Raw genomic sequence first — 17,726 nt, 5'->3', positions numbered from 1 at the left:
AGAGAACGTACAACTTTTCATGGTTTATAAAAGGTCTAGAGCAAGGAAAAAAAGGCGTACGTGAAACTAACAGGAGAGACTTGCACTGGACAGGGAGAAAAAGTGGACGCGAGCGCCCGGTGGATCGCAAATTGGCAATCCGAAGAACTGGAGCTCTCGACGTACAGGAGTGTTACATGTGCGAAGAACATTTTAGACGGAATCGTTACTTTCTGATCTCCCAGGACAAGGGAAGAGTCCGATTTTTATTTCGGCATGTTCCATCAATGTCGGAAATCGAAGGTCGATGTGGCGAATAAATTATTCGAAAAATGAAGGAATCTGATGAAAAAAATGAGGGGAAAAGCTGAAAAATTCTTTCCCGGGGTCATTCGAATACTTCAGGCGATACTGAAAATGAAGAATGAACGTCTGAGTTGATTATAATCATTCAACAGAATCGCGAGCTTGTAAATTTTCCCTGGAACCGCCTGTACACGAAACCAAAGCGAATCCACTCTGACAATGAGGAAGAAAACGAAACAATTGCGCGGAGTAGCGAGCTTGAAGGCAATGGTGCTTACAGTAGCCTCCACGGAATTGCTCACAGACTCAGAGACAACGAGCTTCGGGTTATAAAGAAAAAACGTTTCTTTGTAACGATCGGTTGCTACCGTATCGTGATTCTTTCCACTTTTATTGTGTTTAGTCCAGCATCCACTGAATGTCTGTTGAAACAATAACGAAGACGAAGCACATAAATTCAGCAATCAGTGAAAAATTCGTTCGACCGTAAGAGTTAGAACTATCGGGGGCTTCCACCAGAGAGTCAAGAATTCTGACAATTTTTTCGAAACTCAATCTCCCGATGTAACTGAATTGTGCAACGAAAATCCTGCACCGGATGTTGCTTCGTAGAAAAGTGAACAAAAGTTTCGATTAAATTCCAAAATGTATCGAAGCAGTAGCTTCGCTCGAATGGAATTATAAATAATTATTAGTAAATAAATGAGTTCAAAGATCGCCTCGCCCGGTTCGTGCAGAATATATTTCTGAACTTTTGACCCCAGACACTTGGAGCGATCAAATTGTATCCGATAAATTCCTCGTCCGTCTGTAAATAAAAAACCGCGAAGAATCCAACATTTGCGTTAACCGTGACGTGTCAAGGTTGGCGTGTTCTCACTCAGTATTTCTCAGACTGCTGAGCTCCGTGAAAAATCGTACAAAAAATGGGATTTGGCAAGCACGAGATCGATGGGTTCAGAATAGCATCAGAATTTTCGTCCGCGGTAGAAAAATTTAGTTTTTGTCTCCCAGACGCATCGAGGAAACGGGTTGAGAGACAGCCGCAGAATTCTCGGTCCGTTTCCTGTTCCATTTCCAAGTATTCGGAGCGCGGATACTCAACTCGATGGATTTCTTTCGTTTCATCCTTCGCCAATTACAAGCACGCAGGTACTCCGTACCGAAAAAATTCGAGCGAACATCTAATATGCGCTCATGTGTGCCGAGTACATTTTCGCGTACGTATTGCATTAGCGATATTCACAGCTATGATATTCCGCAGGACCACGCCCAAGGAACGCGAGATTTTCTTCCTGCTCGGAACGGATGACCTACTATAGGCTCGAACACGCTCGCATTTGCTACCGTACTCACATGTGCGAGTTGCAAATTCTCGGTGAGGAGCGGACAATCCTCTCGTTCCCGCTTCTCTCTATCTCTTTCCAAATCTCTTGATATCCGATTCACGTATCGGGTGACCCAAGTTGGAACCTCAACAGCGGCGGTATTGTTCTGAACGAATTTTCGCGTGCCGAAATCGGCGAATTAGCTGGAAAACGGCTGGAAATGTGGGATGAAATTCCAGGCAAAAAGAAACCGAAGAAACTCCTCGATTTTTGGCAATCCGGTCGGGGAAGAGTCCGAAAGAGACTTTTGCAAATCATCCCTCACAAGCGTCCCTCAAACCCAGTCAATTTTCAAGTCGCCCTCAAAACTGGAGTGACAGCGCCAAAAACGTGGCGTCACAAATTTTTTTCTACACACTTTCATTTTCTACCGAATCGCGATCGCTCGCGCTCGGCAGGGGAGGCCCTCGGTCCAGTCCGATCGTCGACGAGGTGCGCAGCGACGAAAAGTGTGCACGCAACCGATCGTTGAACGTCGGACACCCTGTAGAGATCAATTCAACAAACTCGCGAGCACTCGATAACGGGAAATGGCCCTAGAATAACACATCAGGCAAATTCTCTTTGATATACACGGAGCGATATTTGCAACATTGTACGTTTTCCGCTTTGCTGAATCCGTACGTGCCCGAGAGCCTGATCTCGAAGTTGGAAAACTATCAATTCATAGCGCACAGTAGCACGGGAGCCGTTAACGAAACGAGTAAAGTGGGATGTCGCGTGGGTTCGGATGCTGGAACTTACGTCATTGGCACACGTAATACAAACAGTACTTGGGTACGATGATCGACGGAGTACGACGGTACGAATAGGGATAGTAATCGGCGCATACGGACCTTCTTTAATCGAGCGCATTAATCAACGAACACGTGTCCCTTTCTGTCACCTTTAAAGCAGCATGGGCGATCTGTTGGGTGGGCAGTCGTGCAGTCACCGTATCATTTATTCATTGCGTTATCGGTAACTTACTGGATGATGTGTAGCGATTCATTTTCAATTAGTGAACGACATATTTGTATCGAGTTGACAAAAATTCGATAAAAAGTATCACGAAATTGAATATGAAAGCACAAAGTCAAAAATCGTTTCTCAAATTCATTCGTAAATTTGCTGATTCAATCTCGACATGAAAACAGTTGAACTCGAGCCACTTTTAGAATGATCCTGAAACAAAAAAATCGCTCGTGAAATGAGATTTTTTCGGATTTCCTCAAAAATGTTCAAAATGTGTGTCAGTTGTTTAAAACTACGCTTCTGTTTGTTAACTGAAAAAGCTCCGTTCCAATAATAACTGATGCAGCAATCACTTGAATTGATTTAAAAAAAAAAACACTTTGGAAAATCTAAAAAGAAAAGTTTTTCGTCGCCCACCAAAACCGTAATGAAGGAAAATCAATTTCGATGCTTCAGAAAGATGATTTAAAAATTAATCCAGCATTGAAGTTTAATTTAATTGACTCCTCCTTATTAGGATTATGAATAAAAGTAGTTTCATTATTATTAACGTTTATTTATTCGCACATGTTTGTTCTTACATTTTAGGTATAAATAAACGAAGGAATAAAGAGCTTGTAATGGTAACTCAGTAACTATTAAAATGAGATGTAGAGCTGTCGTTTTCAGCGTCTCGGATCTCTGTGCTCTCTGTAAATGATGTTTGTGATAACTTGTTTTTTTCATGAAATCTTTTCATGAAATGTATGGACCGCGTTTTAGTTTTGTCCAAACTGTTTTTATTATTTAACGAGAGTTGTGGAAAAATAAAATAGAAGAAAAAACCACTCTGAGTCTCTTTTGAGTGGTCAAAAGTAGTCGCAGACTGCTGCGTATCAACGTCGTCTAAACCGTTGACGCGAGTGTTCGCATTATTATCACGTGCTATAACGTTCTCAGAGCAGCAGAGAAGAAACGACGCGCAGATCATGGTACTTGGAGACTTCAGAACATGAGATCAGTGGGACGGTTTTGGTCGTAAGAGCAGCTACAGTGCGTGTACAGCCGCGAGCAGGGCTCATATTCACAGAGATGTTTGTCCGAGATCCCGTGGAAAAGTTGCGATGCTTGGATAAACACTGGTTGAATCGATATACAAATATATCTGCGCCTGTAGAAATTACGCCGCAGTCTGTACACGTTAAATCGCTTGGTTGAACGCGGGGTTAGATTTCGCAGATTGATTCTGGATGAGCTGTCGGAGCTGAGATACGAGAATCGAGAGTGAGCTAGTCGCACGTGTATGGATACAGGAGTGAAATTAGCCCGAGAAGCGATGCACGATGGAGGAACAAGAGAGCTAGGAATCGTGTCGAGGAAAGACCGAAGGGGATCGCGATTATTGAAAAAAGGTCATTTGGCGAAGGGCCACTCTTAAGAATAATTGCGACTGATTGGCAGTTATTCGAAGAGGTTGAACGGTCTTCGTCTGCGTTGACAATGCGTTGGATGTTTTCATGGTTCGATATAAAATACGTTGAATAAAAGAGGTTCGTAAGACGGTGCGAGGGCACAAAATTTCCACCGGCTTTCATGACTCATGCAGAATAGGCTTTTCTACGGTTTTCCATTTCAACGGACAGTCATAATTCCGGAATAAAAGCTGCCAGCAAGACTCATAAATATAGAGCTGCATACAGAGACTTTTCTCATAATTTAAAGTCTGCTCGCTCCTCATCAATGAAGATCGTTTGCCGAGATAGTGAAAAGACGAATTTCGAAAAGACACTGTTCTTACGAAAAGCTAACTGGTTGTACGCCCACTCTCATAAATATGCAATAGTCAAGTGTATTATGTCAGTGTGTAAAGAACGACGAACTCTCTTTTCGTCTGGAAGGGGAGGGAGCGGAGGATCGAACGAAGGAGCGTTTCTCAGTCTCGCATCGTGGCGTTTTCCCACACGTGGTTCACGGTTCTTCACTTCGTCAGAGAGTTCTGGGCAAAACGGCAGTCCGGCTGTGGGTCTCCCTCGCGTACTCCTGTCCTTTCTTACGTATACACCTTCGTCTTGGAGAGTCGACTCGGTGAGATCGGTGGCTCGGTTAGCCATGAAAAAGACCCCTTCTCGCTACACCTCTTCGCTTCTTCCTTCTCCTTCGTGTGTCTTTCCTGCTCTCGCATGTGCTCTGTTTTAAGTTAAGCATGCATTAAGTAGGCCTCTAACGTTGCGTAACGAGAAAAAGCCTGGAGGCTCGAACAAAGACGGAAAAGAAACGGAAGAACGAGGAGGAGAAGAGATTTTTGGCATCTGACCCACGGCGTGTGACCAGATTTGGGAACGCAGTAACACCCGCGCCACAATCACTTCCGCCTCATCTCAGCTTCAGCCTTTCTAACGATGCGATTTTCTGTGTTCATCTCAAAATAAACATTGGAAGAAGAGTCTGGAGACCCTTCGAGAAAGTTTATTCTCATTTCAAATGATCCAGAAAAAAGCTCCCTCGACTTTTCTGGAGCTGTCGAATCTCTTGGCATTTCGAAACGTCTTCTATCGATGCGTTCATCAAAAACTTTGCTGACAAGAACGTCAGAACTTGCTCAATTCGAACATCACGAATTTCAGAGAGAGAAAAATTGCTGCGAAAGCGTCTTGATATCTCGGAACACCAGCTACGAACTTCCGGTTCCTCTCGTTTCGACACGCGGCGCGAGCCAACACATAGCCACCGAGCAGCCCCGGCACCTGGCACTATTAGCGATGAGTCAGGAAAGCGTTTTTGCTTCGGAGAAACACCTGCTGCTTGTGTATAAACTGCACTTCGTTATTTCATACATTTCACTTTTCATCACTCCCGGGAAGCTCACGTGCGTCCGACATTGACCCAAGTGCATCGATTTTCATAGCATTGACGCGAAACTTTCGCCTCGCATTGACAGCCAATTCGTTAGAGGCCTAGGCAGGATTCCGTGTCCACGCGCTGGAGCACCAATCGCGCGATAAACATGGACGGAACATTTCAAAAGTGTTGCTCGAAGTACGAAAAACCGTTCCCGTTCCTCCAACAGCGAGAAAATCCCTTCGCCCCGATTTCTCCTCTCCCCGGACGCGATGTAAGCGGAAAAAAATCGACGGAGGTTTCCCCCTTCAGGATTTTACGAGCGACTTCCTCAGTCAGCGTAGCGCCGCACGTCCCCGAGACGGTAACCGTATGAGTTTTCCTGACCATGCTTCATATTTTGACGGGACTGCGCTGGCGTACGTGGAGGTATGAAGCTCGATTGAAGAAAGCATGCGCACACTCTAATGTGTACAATGGGATTATTGTCTCGTAGAAAACACAGCGAGCAACAAAAGTCCCGGATGCATGGGCCAGTGAGTCGGCTTTGAACGTGACATTAACGGCGGGACCTTCGAACCCTCTCGACTCGACCGGGTTCGTCAACTCGCCATGGGAGGGAGGAGGAGAGCGACAGAGAACGAAAAAAAAAGAGAGAAAACAGGGCTCAACGTTAAAGTTACCTTGAACTTGTTTGAACGGAGGCAGCGTCGATGAGTCCGCCACAAAGAGGATGCAATTTCGTTGTAAAAACAGTGGATCCCCAACCCGACGCGAAACAGCCTCTGTTACACTTTCAAACTTCATATCTACGCTCCGCGTGAGCGTTTTATGTATGACTATAAAACGAAATAAAAACGGTGAAAAGTAAAAGAATTTTAGTGCACTCCTAGCTTGCTCGGTACGGGAGAAGATTGCCAAACAATTTTCTCGCTTCTGCACTCGTTACAGGCGCGGAGTCTCCTTGTAATACGTGGCGAACGGTGCACGCGAGTGCTCTTCTCCCCCCTATATTTTCTCGAGCGCCAAAACATTATATTTCGTCTAGGGAAACTTTAGCGAGTCTCTGGAAACTTCCTGATCGTAAATTCCCCGGGACCCGTTAACGATACAACAAACGCTCGGCGAAATGCGCCATCTCTGCGCCCTCGTCGACAAAAGTTACATGATACTGCTATCAGTTCCAAAGCATACGGTTGTTTATGGGACACTCGTTTTTACAGCAAAAGAAGTGACGTTCGGTGGAAAATCATCTCGCTTCCCGAGCACGACGATTTTTTCCAACTTTTTATTCTTCAGTGAGATTTCAGACGTTCTGAAACTTATTGTTGGTGGAACGATCACACTTTTTCGTCTGGGGAATATCGTCAAATAAAATTTTGTCAGTCGAGCGACCGAGAAGCTGCTTTTTCGCTACGAGCACTCGTACGGCATTGCACCTCAATAAAAGCCCACAAATCCAAGGACTTTTGCTGAACTTTAATACTACATGATACTTAAACGTGCAGGATGAAGATCCAGCTGCAGAAACATGTGGAATACGCGAGAACTGCGCGCTTAGGAAAAGAAGCAGGCAGCTGCGAGACGGGCACGTGCCCACGGATCCTCTCGTCGCACCGGGACAATAATCATCCCTCCCCTCGCTCCCTGTCCCTCTCGCTTCCTCCTTCTTTCTCTTCTGCGCGGCCACAGTCTCAAGGAGCGCGTGATATCGCAACCTGGGCGTGGGAGGTTCGAGATCGTGGGCTCTGGATCACGTGGATCAAGATTCGCGTGCGATCAGCTGCACGCCCGAATTATGATTCCGATTCGAAAAATCGTATCAAGAGATTCTTCGTTTCTTGATATTTTTCATTTAAAATAAAAACGTCTTCTTGGAACTCGGATTACTTGAGTTTCGAGGGTTCTCGCGAGTGGCTTTGGGAATCGAATAATTAAGCTTCGGATTTCGATCGAAAACGGAAATTCCAACGACACGTCCGCTCATCCTCGATTTCTCAATATTCGCGATGATTCATTGGCCCGGTAAATGCGGAGAGAAATTCACTGGGTGTTTGTCCTGGCCGATGAATGCGACGCCGGTTCGAGAGTTTATTCGAGTGGGAGCAGCTCGCGGCCACCGAAAAAGGAAATCTGGGCGTCCGAGTCATCAGCGTCCGCGCTCCGTCAAACATTTGTAGAAACTCATCGAAGCCCACGCGTCAGAGGGGAAAAACTGTGCAATTACACGCAATGGATCCGGTCCTGAGATCGGAAACTTTGACCGACGAAACCCTTCCCACGTGTTACCCAGAAAAAAAAGGTCTCTGTGCTTGAGCCGAAGTGTGTACGAGCCACACTGCGCGTCCTTCTTTTTCAACTCCGTATTCTAATGAACCGATTCAGAGGAAATGAATTCTCCTTTTGCTCAACAACGTTGCGCTGATCAAAGCGTTACAAGTTTGCTCAATTTCCTTCATGCCTGCTCGAGTGTAAGCTGATACGTTTGAATCCGATTGCAGCGATGGGGGAAACACACAACACCGTGTGAATTATCGGAGTCTCAGAAAATCGTAGAATTCGTAAGTCATTAGTGGCAGATTATCTTCGTGATAAAACTGTGTAATTGGAAAACGTTTCGGACTGCTGGGGGCCTCGGTCCCTGCAGAGGGAGGAATAGCTTTTGTTTAATTTGCGAAAAATTTATTGTCGAATAGTTGCCCAGAAAGAGCAATTGAATATAACTGTGGATTCGTAGGAATATGCGAAGAAAAAAATGATTACTGACTTCTGCACTCGTATCCTCAGCAGCGAAATGAACAATCAAATAATCAAATCTTTTTCCGTGACTCTCAGCGCAGTATTACATGGCTCACTATGGTTTAATCGCTTCCCGGAAATGTTGAAGAGAGGGACGCCGCTATCGGAGGAGACTCCGACTTACTAGCACACTATTAGCGGCAGCAGGTTGCTCGTTTTCGTGGCAGGTGTTTGGAGAACAATGCCAGGTTCGATCATCTCTTTCCCTCCCTCCCTCTTTCCCTCGTTTTTTATGAACCTCTCTTTTCTCCATCTCTTTCTCCGTGTGTCTCGTTCCCATAAACTCTTGGATCCCATCGGACTACTGGCTCGTTAGTATACAATGTTTCCCGTAAGGAGGGCTGAGCTAGCTACTCTTTGTGAGTCAGCCACCTCACGCACCCCTGAATATGTAATTAAGCTTCGTTCGCTGCGCGGGGGTGGGCCACGCCGTAACAACTTTTAGTTTCATATTAACTTCCCGTGTGTATGCTCACGTGGTGCACACGTGCGTGAAATAAGTAGCGACTATTATTTCTGTTGACGTATTTGGATTACTTCACTCTTCCCCTTTCAGCCTTCGACGCTTGCTTCGCGATCATAAAACTTTTTCATAGTAATGCCCACGCGATGGGGGGCTTTGAGACTCGCCGGTGGCTCGATATCGTCAATTCGAGAGAAAATTGATCATTTCAATGGCAAAGTCGAAATAACGATTCTTATTCGCAGCGTGATGATCTCTGATTGGTTTTTTCTCGTCAATTCGATTATTCCTTGGCGTTGGAATTTATAAATAAAAACATCTCGAGAATTGTGTCATTTGGCTTACCGCGCGAAGGGGGTCGAGTAAGGGATGCGATAAATAGCCAGAAGATATTTTTCTCAATCGACCGCCAGGTGGCAATCCAGGGACACCACATTTCGCGATAAAAAAAAAAACAAACAAACGAAACTGCTCGTTCAGCCGCTTTAACTGATAAGGCTGTGCATTTTCCGGAGACAGGATGAGAAAGAAGTGTCCATTGTAGCGAATGGATCCTTTCGGAGCTAGCAGCGATAACAGACGTGTGGTCTGTCGTGTGTGTGGGTAGAAATGGCTGTACTTTCTTCGATATCAAAGCCACAGGGATGTATTTTCCTTCCCCGTTCTCGCTACAGTAGCATTTCCCACACAGATTTTCTTGATGCACAAAATATTGCACATACGAAGACGAGAAAGCACGAAAAAATAACGAAATCGCCGAGGGATCCACATGTCTGCGGCCGTTGGTAAAGTGAATATATTTCAAGAGCGAAAACGTTTTACTGCAAGATTGTCAATAAAAAGGAATGAAAAAATGACCTTGTGACCGAGGAATGCCAAAGGGGAGCGTACACACAGTTGAAAAGCATCTAAATTTAAAATTTTTTTCGATTTCAATTCTTTTATGCTCCATCAAAAAAATAATCTTGACGGGAAAAGCACTGAAAATGAATAAAATTATTAAGAATTTTAATATTATTTGCAATCAATGGGCATTGTTATTTATTCTTGATTTGGGTCGATCCATGCAGTTGACGAGAAACGTATTTTTTAACCGTCCCCTCGACGAGAATTTTGCAGGGCAAAAAACAATTGCTCATCGACGCAATTCCTGAGTTTAGTACGAGCAATAATAAGAAAAGTGATAAAAAATGAATATTTTCATTTTTATGTTGCAAGCTCAACTAAAGACGTCGAGACTTATTGGCGAGTTTGAAGATAATCAGAGCGATAAGAATTGAGTATACGAGCAAGAATATTACGGTAAGATTACGAGCTCCTTCTTGATGGAAAAAGCAGAAAAAAAGACGAATGAGAGGAAGGCGAGATGGAAACGTTGACACTGAGACAACAGCTTCGTTGCTTTGCATTTCTTCGAGCACGGGAATCTTTTTCTCTCGTTCGTTCCCGTGTCTGGCTTGAAGAAACAATCAAGAAAATAGAACGCTCACTCCCCGAAGATATAATCGTGTTTCAAGAGTTAAAGACCGATAAACCCGAGGATAAACCGCACCCCGCGAAGCGTACTCGAACGTTTCAAAATATAGCCACACCCTCTCGAGTTTGAGATGGAAACTTGAAACAGATATTTTCCAAAGCTTTTCTCATGCGTCAAAGAAACCCTTCGACAACAAAACAACGAGTACTCGTATTCTCGTCACGAGAGATCTCCTGTTTGATTTTCTGTGTTTTCAAAGTGCATTTCAGAATCGACACAAGAAACTCAATTTAAGAAAAAGTCCTCAAGGAATCTTGAATATTAATCTCATCACCATAAATCTGGAATCGAATCTCGGTCCGGGGATCGAGAATATTCGTCAAATCCTCGAGAATAACGTGAAAAAATGAAATTCCAAATATTTATTTCTAACTTTGTGTACAGTCGGCCACAAAGGAGTGTTTTCCCCCGCCGGATCGCACCCCAAAAAAGGCACAAATTTCACCCTTCGTTGAATCGTTTTTTCAACGATACTGAATTGGCGCGAACCCAGCAAAATGTCGAGCCGATCTCTTCGCGTTTGCACGCACGAAAGGCGTGGGTGGCGCACTACCAGAGGCAGAAAAATTCCATCTCAAAGAAGCAGTTTACCTCGGTACGTGTGTGTTCGACACGCGCGGCGTCACATGTACACGTCGTCCGTTCTCCCATATTTTTCCATTCTCAACGGTTTGTGAATCGAGACAAAGCAGAACGGTGGCTCACTAGCCAAAGAGATCCAGAGGCACACCTCGGTGATCTCGGAGCGAGGGCAAAGGCGCAACGCTATCGCGACTATGCAACTTTTTATCTCAATCGTAGAATTCGGGCAGCCAAGGAGCATTCGCGAACGAGGAAATTTAAAAAATTGTCCATCGAGATAACTATATTTTTGACCGAGTGGCCTCGGTCATTTTCAGCCCAAAATATTTCTTGAAAAGCTGCCAACAAAATAATTTTCGCCATAATCCGAACAAATTTGTTCATTTTCAAATGAGCGCATCTCGTCCAACGAGATTTTTCTCTGCCGTTGAAATTCGGCAGGTCTTTTCAAGCACTCTGTATCTGGAGCAATGACACGCGTTCACTTTTACTCTCATGGCTTGTTTTTTACGTAATTTATCGAGTATAAAAAGTAAACAAAAACTGAGTAATACGTAATCCAGCTGACGGAATTGAACGCGGCGTAGATCAGTGGCCGACGCAAGAGTGCAAAGGGCATTTTCGTATAATAAAACTCGAGTACACACAGTAAAACGCCCTCTAATCGTGCGTGTATAGCGGAAAAGCGTGCCCAGCCTCTCTGGAGCATTCAGCGTGGATATGTTGATTCAAGAAACTCACCGATAATAATAGCAATAATAAAAATCGGGGTGCAGTGACTATTGTGTAAAAAGGCGGTTGGATAGCGGGAGAATACAATCGATTCTAAACGGGTCAACTTTCACTCGGCCTTTTAATTTGCACTTACGAGATCAAGGCTCGATCACTTTTCATTGGTGTGCGTTATTGTAATGCATCGTTGAAATATCGTAACACGTTCTTCGCGCACCGATTGTCAGGCACCCTGATTGATTTTGTATCTCGAGGCTATATCGATGAAACTGCGTGATACGATGTTCGATCTCAGTGTATATCTGAAACGGTGGGCTCGCATTGGGAATCGAGATCTCTATTATTGTTGTTCATTTCGGTTGGATTCGAGGTTGCTGAATTTTGGGTTCGAAGAAATTTTTTAGGGTGCTTCGAGCTTAATTTTAAGGATGTGGGACGCTGTTTATTCTTGTGAAACGTCCAATCTTCCTTGGCGTCGAATGCAATTTCGTTTTTGGCATTCGACGGTTTGGTTTTGGCACATTGATTTTATCGTGCGCTTCGAATGGCGTTTCGTATTTCACGTAACTCGTTAAAAAACCGTAAAATCTTGCTAATTTTGGTGACTTTTTCGTCGAGAATGCTTCGAAAAACTGTGTAAATCGTCCACCCCCTTTCTCGATCGATTCATTTTATGAATATTTCAATAATTCGATAACTGCTATGATCACAAACAAAGGAAACGATAATCAATTGCAATCGCTGCGCGCAATACACAGTTATGATTTTCGATTAATAAATTATTACGTTCAATAAAAACTTTCGAAAATTTGATGAACCACATTTATTATACGATTGGATCGTTAATTTAACTGGCAATTAATGCTGCAGTGCTGTCGTTTTGGACGAGAAGAAAAATTGTTGTAACTTTATTCAATACAATTATCGATAGGTAAGCTCATTATGGAATGTAATTCAATTAATAATCGAAGCTCTGATTTAATTCAAAAACTGATAAATTTGGTTTGGATACGTAGAGCGATTCTTATTCTGAATGTTTTCAAACACTTGAGTCTACAGCTCCGCAGCTACAGTCTATTTTGCTCTCGAGAGTATAATTCGCAACACAAGGAGCGTGTGCACGAACATAAACGTCGGGAGTGTGGCCTATTCGCAGGCGCGTTCTAGCGAATTCGCGAAAGTTCAATGTACAAACTTTTCTGTTAAAAAATTTCACGAGTTTTCCATCTCGTTACGCTTGTAACTGGACAAAAATTTTCTCTTTTCTTCTCAACTCTCTTGGGCTTTTTTCCTACGTTAGTTAGTACTTTTAACAAATCTTCGATTATAAAAATAAAATAATATTTTATTCAAACCGGAAATGAATATTTCTAGAAACCGCTCATTTCCAAGCCAAGATTTTTCAGTGCCTTCGTGTAAAAAAATGCATTATCAATGGATTTTCTTCGTGGAAAAATACATTTTTCAGAGGGCTTATTGCTATTGAATTGAAAATGTAACTACGAAAGCACTTTTTTAAGAATCGAAGAATTCTGCACGACGATGTATCAAGTTATTTAAAATTTCATATATTTCTCGTAGTGAGGCAATAACTCGAGAATTTTAATAACCTCATTATCTTTATCGGTTCGCCAGTTGAAAAAATGACTGCATCAACGTTTCTTTATTGCCGGGAGTCGAGTCAGCAGAGCCTCAAATTTAAAGTGCTCGAATTTAAGGTCGATCAATTTACACTGGAGCTGAATTTTAATAATTTTCTTTCCATTGAAACTCCAGTTTCCATTTTTTTTTTTGCTACTAGTCCAGACTAGAAGTTTCATTAAACTCTTATCTGAACATCCCACGTGCAGAAATACATTTGTAGTTGAAAAGCGTCAATAAATAATAATTCGTGAATAAAAAACGGAAAAGTAAAAAATTTTCTTTCCAAACCGAGACAATCCGATAAACAAATATCCGTAAAAACGACTATTGAAGCGCCAAAGACTACTCGAAGCGTCATCGTTTCGTCTGCATCGACAAGCTGAAATTTTCCAATTGAAATAACTACCACAAGTTTGCATTTGCCGGTATAACCGTCAACAATTAATTATACTTTGTAAGACTAATCCGGATTCTGATCCAAAGACGACTTACCTGGACAGCACTATTGAGAAAACAATTGTTTTGGCCCGGAGCATTGAGAAGTCCTTTGGTACTGGTGAAGCTGGTATTGTGGTCACGTAAATCCGGCTTTTGGCCTCCCTGTAGAAGCTGATGTCTGATATTCTCCGAGGAAGCTTGCTGATGTTTGATGCCTGCGGTATTATTGGCGTTGTTGGTTGTACCGCCGTTGCTAAGGATCTTTCGGCTGACGTGGGAGGATTGTAAATACACCGCGTAATCCACAGCGTCTTGGGGGACGCTCGAAGATTGCTGCTGTCGTTGCTGCTGTGACAACCCCATTGTTGCGGTCATCACCGACCCTTGCGAGGCCCTTGCTTCAGTTGCGCTCTGTCCGAATCATCTGTAAGATAACGAAGAGAAGAAAGACTTCGTTGAAACAATTGTGACAGGGAATAATCGATACCAAATCGAGGAGCCAAAAATTTCTCGCGTTATTCTCACCGTGAAAACTCCATTTTTTGTCTCATTTGGAAGCACGCATCTTCGATCCCTTTATTTCAAAAATTTGGAGTCTCCAAAATGAGCAAATTGAGAATTGCCGTCATTGAGGACGTTTTTAGAAAGAAAAAAACTCGGGAGAAATGGAAGTTTAAAGATTGGATTGAAAACGAGATTTTGTAATTTCTCAGACTTTCGGATCTCCAATTCGTACATTGAATATACAAAGTTAATAAATTCATACGAAGAATGATAAGCTGCTGAACGGATCGTGCGAGACGAAACTTTATATTTGTCCTGCTGAAATAGTATCAACGCGCCCACGTCCCCAATGAACATTTTTTCTCCAGAGCATTTGCAAGTTTTACTAACTTCTTTTGGCAGAAATGTCCTTTCCATAAAACCCACGTGAAGTTAAGAAGTCCTCGAGGACTCATGAGACTCCCACACCGGGAAAATAAGAAATGCAGTCTATGTCAGCCCAGGTGGGTTAATGCCCTACAAGTATACTTCGCCGCAGGAGTCGTCGAGCGTATAAAGTTCGTTAATACAGAAATAGTGGGTGAAACTTCCTTCCGAGGATTCTATTCTCATTTTCTCCAGAATGAGCTCTATACGAAATGAAAATTAATGTCCGTTTCATTAGATCGTAGAAGTACGAGGTAATTTACGAATGAATTTTCGCAGTGCGACGAATGCTTTGGGATATTTGTTTATCCGCAACATTTCTTCCACTATAATAATGGAACGATCATCATATTTCAGCCAAAATTCATTGAAATTCTTCTCGACGATATAAACTTCTGTCACGTGGACGAAAATTCTATTGGATCAAAATGTTTTCGTTTTTTCTGAATAATGGAGAACGAATGACAGAAATCTCAGCTCGGTTCTCGAGTGTTTTTCAATAAAAAAAAATAAAAAAAGCGAATCGAGTGAAAAGTGTTGATAAAAAAAGCTTCTTTTCCATTGTAAAGCGCATACGAATCGATAATTCGCCTCGAATGTATCTCGTCGTGAGCCGTTTAAACGGTTTTCAGTGAAATGTTGAAAATTGCTAAACTCTCCGTGTTCTGATTTCGATGCCTATATGTATAAAGGCGACGCTGAGCTATTCTCATATGTGTATCGCGAAACTCGAGCGCCAATTCAGCGGAAGGTGGAAATCGTTGACCTCGTTAAAGGAGCGTGCGAAAAGGTAAAGAGAGAGGGAGACTAATAGAGGGACTTTAATGGATTCATCAAGTTTTTCCGGGGACGGGGATAAACACAACGAACAGAAGGGTTTTGTATCTTCAATCGTGTTTTTCATGAGTCGAATTCAAGAGGAAATTATCACTGTGACGAGCTGTAAATAACGAGAGGAAACGTGCGCAATTTTCGTCGATTCTTGTCATCTTCGTTATTGAATTTCAATTTTTTTTACTTTTGACTTTTTTCCCTCTTTCCGCATATATCGATTCTTCAACATCGATACCATTATAATCGTGCGCTTCGTGGCCAGTTCTCGATAAAGTGTCAACACCAGCGCGAGATTGTTTCAAGAATGAAATTCAACGAGCTCACGCGCTCGTGCGGAGAAACGCGACCTTAAAGTGTGCGTTGAGTCTCGAAGCTTTTATTTTCCAAGGAAAACGACATTGCGGATCATTTTTCCAATTGTTCCGCATGTGCTGCAAAAACTGTTTACAAAGTGAGGAAGAGAGAAGAGCTCACTATTGTCGGGGACGTCATACCATGCCAGCAATTCGAGACACTCCGCTTTTTGCAAGAAGAAAACTCCCGAGTAATGTTCTCGTATATTTCATCAGAGAGCCAACCAGCTCCTGTCAACGGAATTCTTCACAGAGCTCTCGTTATTGTGCACTATCAAACACATGTACAAATTAACATTCTTCAAGAATTTTGTTCTCACGAAAAAAAACAGTCGAATATAAAAACAAATGCAATTCCATGATTTTGGGTTTGAGAAAAAATGAGTCGCGGAAGAAAAATTTTCAAATTTTTCTTCGAAGCTCCAACTTGAGTGAGTTCCAGAGATGTTCTGCTCCAAAAAAATGATAATTTTGATCGATAGTAAAGCCACTGGTCCCTGAGCCAAAAAACTTGATGCAATTCGTAGTGAGCGTCCAATTCGTGATAATTTCGATACCCAACTTGTCACTCGTCGGCAAATCATTTCCCCTCAAATGATTCCACGACAAGAGTTTTTCAGCTTGCACATTTCTCATTCTTCCATTTACGCGTATTCGAGGAGCCTAATAAAAGTAATAAAAGAAAAACACGTTGCTGTCGGACGCTGGTGGGACAAAATGGCGTTGCGGAATAGTCGTCGGTATTCATTTTACAGGAGATGAAGCGAGATGGAGAGAGAAATGATGGTCGTGAAGTGTTCCGGGCGAGTACGTGCTCGAGGGGCACACATCGAGCGAACGGTGTGTCTTTGTTTGATAGCGGGACACAATAGTGGCGCCAAAAGACCGGCGACGCGTTATTGTTAAACTCTCGTCGATGCTGACGGTTCTGACATCGATATTTTTCTATCGAATCGACACCACCGCGTGGAGAAGGAAAAATTGAATTGGTTGTTGGACATTGGACGTCAATAATTTTCTGTTCGGCAGCTTCTTCGGATTTTCCGATCGACGCGCGTTCAGTATCTCGAAGAAGATACTCGACGGTGGTCACGTATGGCCACGCGAGTTATGCACGACATGATATTCCTCGAGGAATCCGAAGGTGAAACATACGTGAAAGGCCTTTAAATTTAATTTCATTCGAATCGAGGTAGTAGCGTACGCGACAACGATTATTCAATGTCTCGTACCGCTCTGTTGTATACACTTAAAGATGAAGAATGAACGATATGAGACTCCGATAAATGATCGAGGGCCTCCGCAACGTACTGCTGCGATCTCGACGAGAAAACAGACTCCATTGGACCTCAAGGAGAAACGTATTTCTTTGGAGATGTAAATCGTGTGGGTCGTGTCGAAAGAGAAATGAACTTGATCGTTGAAATTTCGTCAAACTGAGTCAACAAATTAGTCATTTTTCTTTTCATTCGTTTAATTTTTTTTTTTTTTTACACACTCAACAAAGTGGCAACGAGTTTTCGAATGAGGGGCAGTCCCACGTTTTGAAATTCAGCTGAGTCTTTGGAAAAAGCTCTCTAATTCATCCTCAAAATTACAATAAATCCTGCCGAACGGGAGTTCGATTAAGTTTGATTGTAATAACATTTAATTTATTTCGATTTCGTTGAAGGGAAACAGTGTTCGCACGATGGAAAGAGAAATGACGTAAAGTGGCAATAAAACAGAACGAAATTTCGTTTGAATCTGCAACCCGATGTTGAATAAGCGAGTACCAAATTTTTTTGTTTCTCCGCAGCACGCTCAATAGATCCAACTCTATATTGTGCATATCAATATGTGTACACGTACGTGCCACGCATGTACGCGCAGGCACTACTCGTTCGAAACAACGTATAAACGTTGAACAGTTATTTATAACCGCGTGCGATCACCAGCTTCGAAGCTCAACTCCGAAAAATTCGTTTTTT

At 42.9% G+C, this 17,726-nt stretch overlaps 2 protein-coding genes across 2 annotated transcripts in view; one reads left to right on the top strand and one right to left on the bottom strand.

The window, feature by feature from the left end:
• The window catches only part of ec (echinus), a 95,943-nt gene that overhangs the window by 51,910 nt on the left and 26,307 nt on the right, over positions 1-17,726 (bottom strand). The window contains exon 2 of the mRNA XM_043416034.1: positions 13,694-14,063. Coding sequence (XP_043271969.1) covers positions 13,694-14,014 — 321 coding nt within the window. The 5' untranslated portion in view covers positions 14,015-14,063. The remainder of the gene's footprint in view (positions 1-13,693; positions 14,064-17,726) is intronic.
• The window catches only part of LOC122408920 (thyrotropin-releasing hormone receptor-like), a 62,368-nt gene that overhangs the window by 36,901 nt on the left and 7,741 nt on the right, over positions 1-17,726 (top strand). The gene's annotated exons all lie outside the window — the stretch shown is intronic.

The sequence above is a fragment of the Venturia canescens genome, chromosome 4 (assembly GCF_019457755.1).
Source record: "Venturia canescens isolate UGA chromosome 4, ASM1945775v1, whole genome shotgun sequence".
NCBI lineage: Eukaryota > Metazoa > Arthropoda > Insecta > Hymenoptera > Ichneumonidae > Venturia > Venturia canescens.
Note: the sequence above shows the minus strand (reverse complement) of the source record. Positions and strands in the feature narration are given on the sequence as shown.